At 45.3% G+C, this 16,746-nt stretch overlaps 1 protein-coding gene and 1 long non-coding RNA gene across 3 annotated transcripts in view; one reads left to right on the top strand and one right to left on the bottom strand.

Annotated features, from left to right (window-relative positions):
• The window catches only part of LOC128313316 (uncharacterized), an 18,895-nt gene extending 16,691 nt beyond the window's left edge, over positions 1-2,204 (bottom strand). The window contains exon 1 of the long non-coding RNA XR_008293838.1: positions 2,050-2,204. This is a non-coding gene — a long non-coding RNA (uncharacterized LOC128313316). The remainder of the gene's footprint in view (positions 1-2,049) is intronic.
• Positions 2,166-16,746, top strand: part of CCDC113 (coiled-coil domain containing 113) — a 27,008-nt gene continuing 12,427 nt past the window's right edge. The window contains exons 1-6 of one of the 2 annotated variants that reach the window (XM_015074533.3): positions 2,168-2,386; positions 4,180-4,306; positions 5,282-5,443; positions 8,823-8,978; positions 9,765-9,845; positions 12,310-12,465. In XM_015074533.3, coding sequence (XP_014930019.1) covers positions 2,286-2,386; positions 4,180-4,306; positions 5,282-5,443; positions 8,823-8,978; positions 9,765-9,845; positions 12,310-12,465 — 783 coding nt within the window. In that variant the 5' untranslated portion in view covers positions 2,168-2,285. Of the gene's footprint in view, positions 2,387-4,179; positions 4,307-5,281; positions 5,444-8,822; positions 8,979-9,764; positions 9,846-12,309; positions 12,466-16,746 lie in introns of both variants that reach the window. The other variant, XM_027075876.2, reaches the window with a different exon arrangement.

Here is a 16,746-nt window from a genome sequence, read left to right as displayed (position 1 = left end):
ACAAGTCCCTGTAACCACTTCTCATCTGAGATCACTTCTCCTTCCATACAAAATAGATGGCCAGGTCCACCACTCACAGGTCTGCCCCTTGAAAAGATTTTCCAGTTCTACTGTCTTTCAGGGCTTCCCACGAATGTGGTTGTAATGCAGCCACCGTCCATTTTTTTTTTTTGGCTTGTACCCACATTCCAAATCAGCCCATCTCTAAACCAAGCTCAGGCTTTGCCTCCTCTTTTAGCTGATCATGACCCTGTCCCCTCCCCTAATATGGTCATGAGTGTGAACTGGAGTGGGGGTACTGGTGCAAGTGTGGTTGATGACAAGTGGCTGTGGGCTTCCTGCTCATAAAGCTTACTCATGCTCTCTGGTCCTGCTGGGACTCCATCCTGGATGGAACATTTCCATTTTACAATGAGCTGAAGCTGGGCCTGTCCAACTTTATGATTCAGTGGGTCCAACAGAACCCAGGTCATGATAAGCAGGGTTGAATGCATGCATGGTTAAGCATCCCGTCCCTACCAGGGTCTAGTAACGGGCCAGGAGCTGTTTCTCAGAGGGCATGAAATTCCCTGATGTGGTCTTTTTCCAAAATCTCAGGTTCTGCATTGTGGTTCTTCCACTGGATATTGCTTTAAGCTTCACACTGCATCTTTTCCCACCACTGATACCTCCAACACCATAGGATCTGCTCTATCATGTAACACAACTGATGGGGCCGTTTGTATCATAGTGTGGACCTGCTGCAGAGTCCTTTCTTGCTCCAGGCCCTCCTGGGACTGGCCTCCATTTGTATCACCTGACATATGAGCATGTTAAGTATTGCTTTTTTTAAAGAAATGTTTATTTATTTATTTTTGAGAGAGAGAGTGCAAGTGTGGGAAGGGCAGAGAGAGGTGGGGGGAGAGAATCCAAAATAGGCTTCACGCTGTCAGGGCATAGCCCGATATGGGGCTCAAACTCATGGACTTCAAGATCATGACCTAAGCCAAAGTTGGTCACTTAACCGACTGAGCCACCCAGGCTCCCCAATATTAAGTATTTCTAAATGTGGTCTGCATTGCTTCTAGAGTGCAGAGAGGTCTACCAGTAGAGAGAAGAAGGTGATGGCAGGGCTCAGCCTCTCTACTGTCATCTCCAGTAATTCCACTCTGGCCCAAAATTTGTGCACCTTACCCCCAAACACAAAAGCCTTTCTTTGGAGTTTAGTGACTACGTGTTGACGCTAAGGCATGTCCCTCGGTGGGGGAAGGCAGCTGACTTCCACTCCAAGCATTTATCACAACTTGTTTTCTAACCACATCCACCCCCACCTCAGAGGAGGAGTTTGCCCATTCTGCCCTCTGCCCTCTTCCATCCCAATGGGAACAGACAGGTAGCTACCCTGCTGCCTTGCCTATCCTTGCCATGACACACACACAATGTAGAAGTTGACAGCATGAACTTTGTGTTCTGCCAGAGCTTGATTCCATTCCTCTGTGACCACGGACAACTCATCAAAGCTACTCTACTGCTCAGTTCCCGATCTGTAAAATGAAGACAGTAATACCAATCTCATAAGACTGTTTTGAGGATTAAATGAGATGATGAGTATGAAAATGTTTGAAGCGCGACATTATTGCTATCCTCACTCCATTTGCAACAGCTGGTTTGAGGGTTCTTTCCCTCTCATTTAACCAGAAGGGAGAGCTGGAATTGCCTGCTCCATACATTCCCCCAGGATACATAATAGGTGTTCAGTGCCTATTTAGAGATGTCTCTTGAGTTTATACCAGTTAATAGTCAGGTTTTTTTCTTCTAGGAATGCAGGATATCGGTATCTGAGAGAAACTGCAGTTAGTATGTATGAAGCATCAGATGGTGAACAGAGTAGAGGACTCACAGTGAGGTAAGGGAAGGAAGAAGCTGACAAACCGAGTGAACTTTCTGGGTGTTTCCTCTATTTGGAGAATAAACAGAATAATAGGTAAGATTACAAGGTTGTTGCAAGGATTTTCACAAACTATGCTTCACATGGTGCCAAGGGCATAGTAAGTGCCGCGCAAACAGTACCTGCTATTATCAGCGCGTTATGAACGATTGTTGAGGAAGTAGGTGACTGCGCTCTGGTCCGCGGGAAGACGGGCGGAGGGGCGCTGGGCGGGGCCTGTGGAAGTCCCGCCCCGCACGCACGCGTCCGGTCGCTCCGGCAACGCACTCTGGAGGTCGCAGCCCGCGCGCCGCTCTGCCGTTCGCACACGGCGCTCTTGGCCTCACTGAGCATTGACAAGGGCCACTTGGGCAGAGTGATGAGTGATGAGGACTCTGAGACCCCTGCCACCGAGTTACAGGGGGGAGAGGAGAACGAGCTGCCTATTATCCAGCTGTGTGGGCTGGTGGAAGAGCTCAGGTACGGCCGGCCGGCTGGCTTCTGGGAGTTCAGAGGTCAATTGTACAACTTCTTGGTCTCACAGCATATCCTGTTCTAGCAGCTGAACAGATGTTACTTCTTTGTCTATAAATAGTGTAGGTCAGAACTGAGGTAATATTAGTAATAGCTACAACTTTTGTTTTTTTAATGTTTATTTATTTTTGAGAGCGAGAGACAGAGCGCGAGTGGGGAAGGGGCAGACAGAGAGGGAAACACAGAATTCGAAGCAGGCTTCAGGCACTGAGCTGTCAGCACAGAGCCTGACGCAGGGCTCGAACTGAGGGGCTGGGAGATTATGACCTGAGCCGAAGTTGGACCCTTAATCGACTAAGCCACCCAGGCGCCCCTATATGTCTATAAATAGTGTAGGTCAGAACTGGGAATATTACCGCTTTTTGGATGCTTGTTTTTGAATGCTTGTTACGTGCAGACTGTTTTGCACGTATGGCCTTCTATAATGGCACAGTAACCCTAGGAAGCGGGCAAGGAAACGGGTTTAGCCACTTTCCTGACATCAGGCAGCAAGTCGGTGGTGATGCTGGGATTCAGACTCAGGTGCCACTCCACAGCCTACCCGGGGAACGTGACATGCTAAAAGAAAAAAGGCACTTTGATTTCTGGGGCTTTCCAATGAGCCTTTTCTTTTAATCTTAAAATTCAGCCCATAAGAATTCGCTCAGTAATATATGAAAATACCTAAAGCTGTTCATACATATGTATAGATAGATAGATGCACACACACACATAAAACCTGTATGTTGCATGTATGAAGAAGTTAAAAAGGTCATAAGCTTGATGTGTACAGGATAAACTAGGTCTGTCATCCCTAATTGCTCAAGAACCACCTGTTCAAAGGTTTTCCACCATTTATAATAATAAACCTCTTGTGGATACTTCCATCTCTTGAGTGCTGGAAATAAAAGCTGAGAAACAGGGGCGCCTGGGTGGCTCAGTTGGTTAAGCATCTGGCTTCAGCTCAGGTCATGATCTCATGGTTTGTGGGTCTGAACCCCACATTGGGCTCCGTGCTGACAGCTCAGAGCCTGGAACCTGCTTCTGATTCTGTGTCTCCCTCTCTGTCTCTGCCCCCTGCTTGTGCTCTCTCTCTCTCTCAAATATAAATAAATATTAAAATAGAAAACTGAGAAGTATAAGCCAAAGGGAACATCTGAAGACTGTGGATGTATAGTAACTTCACACCTGTAGTAATTCAGAAGGAACTTTACAAATGGGTTAGAAGATACTTGAAGGTGAATTTGTAGCTTCATCTCAGCAACAGTTTTCACCATAATCCCTGTTCTCAATTTTGTGGCTCATTAGGCAGATTAAATTTTTTTCATATTTATTTATTTTTTGAGAGAGAGAGAGGAAGAGAGAGAATCTCAAGCAGTCTGTGCACTGTCAGCACAGAGCCCGATGTGGGCCTCGATTGCATGAACTGTGTGATCTGACCTGAGGCAAAATCAAGAGTCAGATGCTTAACCGACTGAACCACCCAGGCACCCCACATTAAGCAGATTAAAAAAAAAAAAAACCAAATACTTAAATAGCACTTATCAGGTACCAGGCACTGTTCCAAAGGTTTTGCATTTCTTATTGCAACCTTAAATAATGAGTGCTGTTATTATTCCCATTTTACAGATGGGGAAACTGAGGCACCAAGAAGTTAAGTATCTCTCAAAAGGTCCTGTGTAGCTAGTAAGTTAAATGCTAGTGATTTAGGGTTTGAACTCTCATCAGTAGAACTTACTCACATACCCTCTGTCTTGCAGTTATGGAAACTCTGCTCTCAAAACTGAGACAGAGATGTTTGAGAAATATTATAATAAACTGGAGCCCAGGGATCAGCAACATCCACGGTTATCAGAAATTAAAATCACAAGAGCAGAATTTGCACAGGTACGCAGAATTTGCACAGGAGACCTGAGAATTATTTTCTTCTGTTTGTCCCTTTCGATGCAAGTGGTATCTGTGTATCTGCCTGTGGCGTGCCCTCTTTGGCCAAGTTGCATACGATTTTCTCCCTGTTCTACTTTTGGTCCTTCCTTCCCAGGGTTTCTCTTTCAAGTGAGTGTGAAGGGAATCAGGTTCAATTAATAGTGGACTGACTCTCCCAGAGTAACTTTGTTTGAAATAATTCTCTTAACTTGGGGGGCTCAAATGTTTACGAGCCCCATCTAGCCACATATAGGAGGGAAGTGGGTCTGCGTGGGCACGAGAGAGTTCCTCCCTTGTCTAAAAGGTCCAGTCAGGTGGCCTGGTTTGGCCAGAGCAGCTGATTTTACGAGAGAGGCTGGGAATCTAGATTATTTTGGTGGAATCTCCTGCTTTTCAAACGTGGGTAATTAACTTTGAAAATTTAAAACTGTATGTAGATCTTTTGAAAGGGCCAAATAATCTCACCTTTGGGGCCACACGTTCCCTGGGCCGTCTGCTGGTTACCTTTGGCTTCAGTGTGTAGGAAATCAAAATATTTTTGTCTGTTTGGTTCTTTTGCTGAATACTGCGCCCCCAGATGTAATTTCTCCTCCGTGTTCAGTTCAGGAAGCACTGAACTCTGGGGCTTCCCCTGACACTGACTTGAATGCTAGTCTATAGCAGGTTCACAGTCTTTCCACCCTCAAGACACTTTCCCTTATTCATATTTCAGTTCATTATCACACAGAGGCCTTTGAATTATTTAGCAGAGGGCCTTGGGTTGGCTTGGGAAACAAAACATCACCTCAGGCCTAATATCCCGAATCCTTTCACATTGAGATTGTTCTCCCTGGCTGTCATTTGGAGTAATTTCTAGCCAATTTGAGTGGTCATTTTGACGCCCAGCTTGAGCATCACTTCCTACTTGACAATGGCTCTGTTTTTCCTGTATTACAGTTACGAGGCAGGTACAGATCCAAATCCCGCGTAGGTGTGGACCGTGCGATAGGCCTCAGTTACGACCAAAAATGTGAGCTTGTACTAAAGGAGCTGGATGACATGAAGGATGAAATAAGGCACATGAGAGCAAATGCTGAACGAGATCTGCAGCACCATGAGGTATACCTTTTCCTCTGTAGCCCATCCTACCTGGGCTCCCCAGTTCCACTTCATCGAGTAGTACCCATAGTATGTTCATATAACTTTTGTTATTTTCAAAGAAACACAAGTAGGAGAACACAATTTTAAGGCCTACTTTCAAGGAATTTATCGCCTGCCTGAGGAGACAACAAATTTTAAACTTAAAAAATATTTTTTTAATGTTTATTTATTTTTGAGAGAGAGAGAGACAGAGTGCCAATGGGGGAGGGGCAGAGAGAGAGGTGGACACAGATTCTGAAGCAGGCTCTAGGCTCTGAGCTGTCTGCACAGAGCCCGATGTGGGGCTTGAACTCACGAACTATGAGATCATGACCTGAGCCGAAGTCGGACAGTCAACTGACCGAGCCACCCAGGCGCCCCAAAATGGAAAATTTTTAAAATGCACACATGTAGAGAGACTAGCATAATGTACTCAACAGCCACATGCAACAGTCATCAACATATGGCCACCCTTGTTTCCTCCATATCCCTACCAACTCCCCTCTCATGACAGGCGACTGGGCTATTGTGAAGTGATAATACTTATTGCTTCATTTACTTATGGATATTTAAGTATGTATCTCTAAGATCTGGATCCTTTTAAAAAATAACCATAATAACCATAAATACCATTAAAAATATATAGTAATTCCTTAATAATATAAGGATTTTGAGGTTTAAGTCAATGGATTGGATGAAAAATCCTTTAAGTCACCTTCTGTGTGTAGCATACAAGACCATGGTCCGTGTCTTCTTGGAGACCAAAATGGTCAGTTTTCCTCCAGAGAAGAAACATCACTGTTAGTTCAGTTGCCCATGGGATGTAGTTGTTGGCTTGCATTAGAGAGCAATATTGTATGAAAAAGAGATATTTCTGCTCTATTTCTAAATTTTTCTATTTTCTATCCTTAGAAATTTTTAAAAATTTATTTTTACTTATTTATTTTAAAACAGTTTAAAAAGCTTATTTATTTATTTAGAGAGAGAGAGGGAGAGAGAGGGCACAAGTGGGAAAGGGTCAGAGAGAGAGAGGAAGAGAGAGAATCCCAAACAGCCTCCACACCATCAGCACAGAGCCCTATGCAGGGCTTGAACTCATGAACTCAAGAGTCAGACGAAATCAAGAGTCAGATGCTTAACCGACTGAGTCACCCAGCTGCCCCTATTTTTATTTTTTTGAGAGAGCGTGCATGTGGGCAGAGGAAGAGGAAGAGAGAGAATCCCAAGCAGGCTCCATGCCCAGCACAGAGAGCCTGATGCGGGGCTTGATCTTACAACCATGAGATCATGAGTTGAACCTAAATCAAGAGTCAGACACTTAACTGATGAGCCACCCAGGTGCCCCAAATTTTTCTTTTCTTTTCCTTTTCCTTTTTTTTTTTTTTTTTTTAGAGAGAGAGGGTACAAGGAAGTGAAGGGCAGAGAGAGAGGGAGACAGAATCCCACAAGGAGAGAGAGAGAAGCAGGCCTCACCTGAAGCAGGGCTCATGCTCACCCGAAGCAGTGCTCGAGGTCACCCAAGGCAGGGCTCAAACTCACAAATTGTGAGATCATGACCTGAGCGGAAGTCAGATGCTTAACTGACTGAGCCAACCAGGTGCCCCACATTTTTCTGTTTCTAAATGTGGGCACACAAAGACTCACATTCATTGCCTCCAGAGGGACAGATCAGTAGACTCATGCCTTTATTGATGGAATCATCTGTACCACATAGACCTATCCTTTCCTCGCTCTCTCCCTTCCTCTTGCCCTCCCCCCACTCTCCTCTCTCTTTCCAAACATGCATTGTTGAATTTTAACATGCTAATGTGGGCTTGAGTGGCCAGAGAAGACTTTTTCGAGGAGATGGGACTATACCCAGGGCTTGGCATGGCCTTGAAGAATGATGAGGAATAGAGAATAGGAACAGGAAAAGAAGGGTACCCTAGGTAAGGTGAATGACATGAGCTAGGACTTGGAGGTGGGAATTAACATGGCAAGTTCAAAACATTGAGGGGACTAGTGTGATTACAGAAGAGGCTGCTTTGGGGGATGTATGAGGAAATCGGGCCTGAGTAGGGCGGTGAGACCTTGGAATCCAGGCAGGGGGCTTTATCTTTGATGTCTTAGAAAACATGACCCCAGTAAGGATGGCTGAGCAAGAGAGTGACATGTTGAAAGTGGCATTGAAGGTGGATTGAGTTCTGGCATGTGAAGATGACGGGGAGGGAAGGGGATGGCCAGTGAAGGAAGATGCTTTTGCTTCTTGGTGCCCAAGGTCAAAACCTGAACTAAGATGATGTGCTCTGCAGCTACAGATAACCTTTTATTCTTTCAAATAATGTGTTTTTATGTGTTTGTGTTTTCTTATTTAAAGATAATGTCTGTATTGTAGCAAAATTTGAATGTATAGGTAAGCTGAAAGAACATTTGTAACCATCCACAGTGTTACCACCTGGAGGTAATTAAGTGTTGACTCTTGTGTTTATCTCATAGAGTTTAGATTATTTTCTAGGCATATATGAATTTCTTTATAAAAAGTATCATATTATTTTATAAACTGTATTTTGCACTTACTGTCTTTCCATGTCAATACATATATTCATTTATAATGTCTTTTTTCAAATTTTCAAATTACCGTTACAGAAGTGTATGGTAAGGGTGTTTGTCTTCCGGGGCACCTGGGTGGCTCATTTTGTTGAGCGGCCGACCTCAGCTCAGGTCATGATCTCACACTGCATGAGTTCGAGCCCCACATCAAGCTCTGTGCTGACAGCTCAGAGCCTGGAGCCTGCTTCGGATTCTGTGTGTCTCTCTCTGTCCCTCCCTTGCTCATGCTCTGTCTCTCTCTGTCTCAAAAATAAATAAAAACATTAAAAAAAAAAAAGAGCATTTGTCTCCCTAGTAATCCATCTCTCCAGATGTGACTATGGCTAATGTTTTGGTGTATATCCTTCCAGATGTTTTTTATATCCTATCCTATCACATTATATTAATGTTATAATTTTTAACGAATAAATAATATTTCAGATATGGAAATATATATGTACAGAGATACCGGAGGCACTTTTTTTGTTTGTTCACTCCCTTTTTATGGACACCCCCTTTTTTATGGCCTTTTTTTTTAATGTTTGTTTATTTTTAAAAGAGAGAGACACTGGGGTGCCTGTGCTTAACCAACTGAGGCACCCAGGTGCCCCAGAGGCCTGCTTTTTAATAATAACATTGATATTGTCAAATTTGTATCTTACAGATATCTTCCTAAGTTTAAGAAGAAACGTGTTAGGACGCAAAGAGGTCTGGGAACCTAGGTTTCCTTAGAGGGAGATATCCTTGAGGATTTTTGGAAACTGTTCTTTCTTTGTTCTGACTCCTCCAGGCAATCATTGAGGAAGCTGAAATGAGATGGGTTGAAGTCTGCAGAGCAGTGCATGAGTTTAAAAAAGATGTTCTAAAAACTATATCCAAGAAGAAAGGGAGTATTTTGGCCACTCAGAAAGTGATGAAGTACATTGAGGACATGAACCGCCGGAGGGTGAGTTGACAGGAGGCTGGGGCTTAGCAAGGGAGAATAGATTCATCAGATGATGACATTAGAATGATCCATGGGAAGCAGCCCCACTCCATTTGGTCCACCATAAGACCATAAATGCTGTCCACATATGTAGATTTATTGCATCACTACCACTGTGTGTCTTAAAATGCAAGTTTATCAAGGCCAAAAGCAATCAGGCAGGATGAATATTAATAATATCTCAGACTGTTTTTTTTTCTTTTTTTATTGTTACTATTTGTTTCAAGATCTGATATGTTTTCTAGAGATAGGTGATGAGAACCTATCTAGTCAGGTGACTGCATAAATCTCAAGCTCTTCAAGTTCCATTATTTATAAGGAGACATAAAATTATGTTCCTTCACTTTCAAAGATCTTGTAGCATGTCAAGCTTAGGATCCTGGACATATGTAGGGTTATTATCCTTAATGTGTTATAAGTGATAAAAATTATATAAACTACCAAGAGAATAAGAGACCAAAGAATCATAAAATCATTTTGGTCAGGAATGGCCCCTGTACCCAAACGATAAACCCAAATTATCTTGAATTTAAAAGCAATAGAAAATTTGCATGGCACAGACCCAGTTACCTCTGCTTCTTGGCCATGAGTGGAGTGCTACAGCCATGCCAGTGGGGGTAAGAAGACCTAAAAATAAGTGACTGAATGTTAGGTTCAGTGTTTAGTTTGCAGCCCCAAACCTACCAACTTTTCAAACCAACAGGGCAGAAGAAGAGACATGGATTAAAGTTTATTTGTATTTTTTAGGATAATATGAAGGATAAATTATGTTTGAAAAATGTTTCTCTCAAAGTGCAGAGGAAAAAGATGCTTTTACAATTGAGGCAGGTATGTGGCTCTTCCTTCCTTCCTCCCTTCCTCTCTCTCTCTCTCCACACCCTTCCTTCTCTCTTCCTTCCTTCTTTCCTTCCTTCCCACCTTCCTTCCTTGTTACTGTGATGTGTCACTGTAATGTGTTCCCAAAGATGATCATGTCCTAATCCCTGGAATCTGTGAATCTGTTACCTCACGTGGCAAAAAGATTTTGCAGATGCGATTAAGACAAGGATCTTGAGATTTTCTTAAAATAATCTCCCCTTGACTCAGAGGGAGATTATCTTGGGTTATCTGAGTAGGTCCAGTATAATCACAAAGGTCCTTGTAAGAGGAAGACAGGAGAGAGAGATGTGTTAACGGAAGCAGAGATCAGAGTGATGAACTTTTAAGGTAGAGGAAGTGGTCATGAACAAAAGAGTGCAGGCAGCCTCTAGAAGCTGGAGCAGACAAGGAAACATATTTTCCTTGAGGGCCTCCAGAAGGAGAGTGGCTCTGCCAGCACCTTGATTTCAGCCCAAACAACCATTTTGGATTTCTGTCCTCTTGAGCTAGAATATAATGGATTTTTGTTTTAAGCCACTATGTTTGTGGTGATTTGTTACAGCGGTAATAGTAGACTCATACAGTTACTGTGCTGGCAGATCCATAGACATAGTTGCCTTGAGCTTGAAAGACCCTCATGACATACTTGTTGACCCTTTTGGGGAATGTGGCTGGGCGGCACAGGTACAGTGTGCTTTGGGTGTCTTTGCGACAGACTCTACGGGCTCCTGATTAAAGGCAGTAAGGCAGACCCGCATGGGGCCTCTAGAATGTGATTCCATGGCTCTATCCTCTCCTAGCTCAATATATTTTTAACTAACTTGAATATGGGCACTGATGGCATGTGCATTAGAGGTGACCACTGACAATGACACGAAGTTGTACAGGAGAATTAACATGTCTGGAACTCTTGCCTGATTGACTTGGGATCCCCAAAGACAACAAGCTGGAACATCTTTAACAGCACAAAGTGACTGAAGACAAATTTAAGATCCTCCATTTTGATCCCCTAAGATAACTGCACAGGCACCACATGGCTTAGCCCTCGAGTCCCGGATAAAGTCAGCCCAGCTGGAGGTGATGCTGTGGCCTGGGGGGCACCCAGAGAACCACAGTGCTCCACGGAGAAAGCGGTGGGCTTGCTCCTCTCGTTCTGAGCAGCCCGGACCTGGAGCAGTGCGTCTCGGGGAGAGCTGCACGCTTGGAAGAACTGGTCATCTGGAGCCCACCCAGGAGAGGGAGCCAGAGCGCAAGGGGAACAGAGGAGGACCCAAGAAGAACCGGGAGGGCCAGCTGCTGTCTCCAAGTGTGCAGGCAACTGTGGGAAGGAGAGAACACACTGCTCTGGAGGTCCCCAGTGGGGAGTGAGGGCTGGAGTGGCGGTGTCATTGAAGGATATTTGAGATGAGTGGAAGAAAAAATGTGGCCCCGGCTGCAGTGCCAAAAATAGAGAGGAGCTGCCTCCAGAAACGATTCTGGTACTCCAGGCTTTGTGCAGGCCCAGGCATCCTGGAAGACGGATTGACGTGTGAGAGAGGAAGGGCATGGATGACTTTTAGCCTAAAAGCCACTGCCACACAGGACTGACCCTGAGGTGGCCCTGCTCTCGGGAGCTCACAGATTAGCAGGGAGTGGGGATGGTAGGAAAAGGCTTCATGTGTAACTGGTATCCAGAGGTAACAGCAGTAGGGACCGAGGAGCCACAGGGGGAATTCTCCTGGTGTGGAAGATGGTTTGGGAGTATTTGAGCTGAAGGATGGGTTATTACTGGGGCTTCAGGAAATTTTTCTTGTTGTTTTGAGGGAAAGGGAAGAAGCCTTCTAGGAGGTAGTAGAGCGTGAGTAGAGTGTAGGGGTGAGGAACAGTTCCCGAATTTGGCTCTCACCTGCCACAAACATAAGATGGCCTAGACCTGTTAAGGCAGGTAAGGTGGGCCAGGTCAGGGAGGGAACCCTCCCTGATACAACCACAGTACAAAAACGTCACATGAACACAGGAAGGGAATTTATGGGCTGCTGGTCCTGGGTTTTCCAGGTTAAAAACAACTTTTATATGGTCTCCTTCCTACTTTTCCTTCATAGCACTGTTTAGGCACTACCTCTTGTGGGAAGCCCTTACTGACCCAGGCTTCCGTTCTTCTCTGGCCTGGCTGAGGGGCTTCTGTGTGCCCACTGCCCCTCCCACTATACCACACAGTGACCTGTTTGTGAACCCTGGTTGAATGTGTGTTCCTTGAGGCCAGGGAGTATTGTATTTATTCAAATCTCTACCCTAGTGCCTTGTTCCAGTCCTGGCACCAAGCAGATCCCCAGCCTGTGTTTGTTGAATGACTAAATGATGACCAGTTTTCAGAATTTCATCCATAATTACAAGATGTGAGTCATATTTAGAACTCACAACCTCATGTCGTTTTTTTCTTCTTTCTGAGCTGTAGAAGGAGGAGGTGGGCGAGGCCCTCCATGACGTTGATTTTCAGCAGCTGAAGGTCGAGAATGCTCAGTTTTTAGAGACCATTGAAGCAAAGAATCAAGAACTGATCCAGCTAAAGCTGGCATCTGGAAACACCCTGCAGAGACTCAATGCATACAAAGTAAGGTCCTCCCTGATGCCCAGGTCGCTGAGGCCTCCCACACCCACCTTGCCAGCCACAGTGAGGTTCCCAGACACCACTGCAGTTTTACAAAAGGCTTGGATCCCCTTCATTTACTGTTGCTCCCTGATTTCTCTTGACAAGCCGTTTCTCTTAAAAACTCGAATATTCCCACAACCCTAGCTGTGCATTGGAACCACTCAGAGAGCTTTTTTTTTTTTTTTTTAAATGTACAAACACCCTAGTCCAATCCTGGCCAATTGAGTTAAGGGGTGAGGGTGAGGGCCATGCGTTTTGGTTTTTTTTTTAATGCCCCAGATGATTTATATGTACAGTGAGTTTTGAGAACTAACCGCATTTAGAGCCCTGTTTAAGCCTGTAATAAGCACTTCCCTACTTAAAACCCTCCAGAAGAAAACTCTCTTAGCTAAAAATCAGAAAACTAATAAATAATTCCTCATCCCCACAGAACCTTTTTGGGAGAGAAAGAGGTACTATTAATAATTAAGCAGGGATGATAGCCATGACTGTCCAGTCACCCTGCTAACAATTGTTTCATGCAGCAGTCAGCTAACTGGCCAGTGTATCCTGCCCACTGGCCTGTGAGCAAAGAATGGTTTTTACAGAAGAACATCTATAACTGATGTTATAGACAACACCATCTTTGAAACCCAATTAAGTAAAATTGGTTTCTCCTCCAGAAATTCCATTCTACTCGTTAGTAGACCTCTATTCCAAAATGTACTTATTATATTTTAAATTTCATCAATAAAACATTTGTAGAAATTTGTTTTTTCTTTTGTTAATATAAGTAATTACATAATATCCTCAATTTTACCTCTTGGCCTGCAAAGCTTAAATATTTGCTATCTGGGGCACCTGGGTGCCTCAGTCAGTTGAGTGTTTGACCTGATTTTGGCTCAGGTCATGATCCCAGGGTTGTGGGATCAAGCCCCATGTCAAGTTTCTCACTGAGCATGGAGCCTGCTTAAGATTCTCTCTCTCCCCTTCTGCCCCTCTCCCCCACTCACGCTCTCTCTCTCTAAAATAAAATAAAATTTAAATTAAAAAAATTAAAAGAAATAAATAAATATTTGCTATCCAGCTTTTACAGAGCAAGGCTGCTGACCCCTAGCCTAGTGCCCTGGTGACAATGGTGGCTACAGGCTTCAGGTAACTCACGGGTGGTCTTCATTTGGCCCACACAGTGTCATTTTAAAATGTAAATTTGGAGATGTTTAGATTAGACTGTTAAGTTTGTCCAACATTTTCCTTTTACAAATGAAAACCTTGAGGCCCAAAGAGAAAATGATTGCCAGGTTCAAGCAACAAGTTTGTGACAGGGCTGGGACTCCTAGTCCGGTACGTGTCCCACCTAACCCAACTGCTTCTCCCTGGCATAAAGCATGTAGACAGCATTGTGCTGGCATTTTGAAACTCATGTGTCATCCATCTGCAATAGATCATCCATTTTGATCTTATCTCATCAGTAGTTAGCTTATCTGATCACTGTTATTGCAAGATGAAGCCAATCCCCATGACTCCCAGGCCCTCACTGGTAGAAAGCTGGGTAGTACGTGGTTGCATCACATTGGATCTTGATCTTATCCCATGGAATCAACTTAAGTAGCACAGAGCCTGTCTGGTCTTGTGTAGAAAAGCTAGGGGTTTGGAGTGGAGCTACTGGTTTATAAAATGAAACTTCCAGGTCCAGGGCCTGAGCTCTTTAGGACAAGTGTCAATGCAGAGGACAAATTGTTGGCCGTACCCATGCAGCAGCAACACAGGCCACAGTGAGTGGGATGGGAACTATTCTGGTCAGAACCCTAGAGGCCATCATTCCTGCAGGCCTGTTTCAAATAATAGTAAGCAGATGGTGGAGCTTGGGAGGAGGTGCCTACAGGAATCCTACAGTGGACTCAGTGACAGGTTGAGGGAGGAGCCGGCTCATTTTTTCCATGTCTCAGTTATTAGGTCTCCTAGGGGAAATGGAGGCAGAACAACTGTTGAGTTTTGGAGTCCTACCTCACCTGAGTTTGAAGGGGTATTCCACTAGGGACCATGGGTATGGTGCCTCACCTCTCAGAGACAGATTTTTGTGACTCACCACCAGGATAGAGCTCTGGCTGGCCTGCGCCATGTTCCTAGCACTGAGGACAGTGCCTGGCCAAAGCAAGTGCTTAGCCAGCATTGTCAAAGGAGCTGCTAGCAATTCAGGTGTGTGTTTAGAGGATGGTGGGTTGGGGGGATGGTGGTGGCAGGAGAGACCACTTTCATATAAATATCAAACACCCAAGTGTAAGACCTTGTGAAAGCACGAAAATAGCTATTACCACGTGTTCACTTCAGCAGCTCATATGCAGAATAACTGTTACCAAACATACCAAGGACCTGTGGCATGCCGGGCACCAGGCTAAGTGCTGAGGGTATAGATGCGAAGGAAACAGACACGGCCTCTTCTGTGAGTTTGGTCCAGGAGCCTCAGCCAAAGGGGCACCTTTTTCTCTGACTTTCTGCCGTCAAGCTCTCCCTGGTAGAATCTAGTAGAATATAAGTGTATGATGACAGCTGTGATGTGTCATTCCTAATTGACTATAAACTAGTGATCTCCATGTAAACTAGTGCCTTGTGGTCAGTAGAATTCCAAGATGTCCCCCAAGACTCCCCACCCCCCGGTGTATATACCCTGTACAATCCCCAAGGCTGTGGGTGTGATGGATTCTATTATTAGGTTCTGTTCTATGATTACATAATATAATATGGCATAGTTGACCTTAAGATAGGGAGATTATTGAGTGGACATGACCTAATCATATGAGCCCTGTGAAAGCAGAGAGTTTTGTCTGTAAGAGGAAGTCAGAGATTTGAAGCACTGGAGGGAATTCTCTAAGCAAGAAGTTCTCCATGGCTGGCTTAAATATAGAGGGACCTTGTGGCCGCCAGGATAAAAACAGAGACCTTAGTCTTACAATTTCAAGGAGATGCATTCTGCCAACGGTCTGTGAGCTTGGAAGAGGACCCCAGATGAGAGCCAGCCCTGGCCAACATCTTGCTTTCAGCCCCACAGGACCCTACCTGGGCAAAGAATCGAGCCACACTGTGCCTGGACTCTGTCCTATAGAAACTGAGATGATAAAAGGGTGTTGTTTTATGCCACAAAATTTGTAATAATTTGTTACACAGCAAGAGAGAGCAGATGTACCTTTTTAGAAGTAGCCACCTTAAGTGACCAGTGTCCCGCTCAGCATCACAAATTGCTGTCCTCACACCTTGAGGGCCCTGCCCCACCGGAGCCAGGGACTGCCTTACAGGTGCCCTTGCGGTCCTTCCTTTCCTGCCCTGTCTCTCTGTACTGCGGGGTTAGTGCCTTCCCTCTGCTCTCCTTCTCTCCCCTGTGACCTGCTGGTTTGCAGTGAAGTACTACGCTGCCCCCCACTGCCCCACAGCCCACCCCCTCAGTCTGGTCTCTGACCCATGGCACTTTCCTAGGCAGAGCAACTACATGCAGAAGGTGGAGCAGGAAATGAGCCTTAGAGAAGGGAGGTCTGGCGAGAAGAGGAACAAGGAGGGTGGTAGCCCCCAGTGCCCTGAGTCCCCCAGGCACATGGCTCTAGGCTTTTCTGCCTGCTCTAAGATTTGATACTTTGGGCATAATGCCCCAGCACCCTCCTCTCCCAGGCTTTTCCTTAGCTCGGCATGTTCTTCCCTCCCCTCTTACCTAGACACGCTTGATATAACCCTTCAGCTCGCTTTCCAGCATCCTATCCCCCAGGGAAACTTGACCGCCGTCCTCCCCTTCTTAGGGCTCAGCACAGTTGCAGTTTTACTTTGTTTCTTACGCCTCCATGTAGCCCCCAAGCCGGCCTCTGGGTGGCATGGCCTAGGTTGTTGTGCTGGCCAGTGCCTGGTGCTGGGTAAGCGGAGTCTCAGAACTTGTTGAGCGATCCCCTCAGAGTCGCTGGATTCTGTCCCTTGGCCCACTCTTCAGCCCGGCAGAGTGTGTCCCAACTACTCCAGGCTGACTCCTGCTGGGAGACAAAGGTGCAACAGAGGCAAATCTTGAGAAGCAGGAGCCTGGGGGGAGCTGGTGAAAGGTAGCCGCAGGTGATGATGGGAAGCTGCAGGGCAGCCCGCGCAGGAGTTGATGATGCCAGCAGGCCCAGCTCGGACAGGCATTGGAGACGGATGGAGTCCATGGAGCCCATGGGTTCAGACCCTGGTTAACCTCTTGTCTCTACGACCTTGGGCAAATTTGTTTCACCCTCTTAGGAGTCAGTTCTT

Source organism: Acinonyx jubatus, chromosome E2 (genome assembly GCF_027475565.1).
Source record: "Acinonyx jubatus isolate Ajub_Pintada_27869175 chromosome E2, VMU_Ajub_asm_v1.0, whole genome shotgun sequence".
Lineage (NCBI taxonomy): Eukaryota > Metazoa > Chordata > Mammalia > Carnivora > Felidae > Acinonyx > Acinonyx jubatus.
Note: the sequence above shows the minus strand (reverse complement) of the source record. Positions and strands in the feature narration are given on the sequence as shown.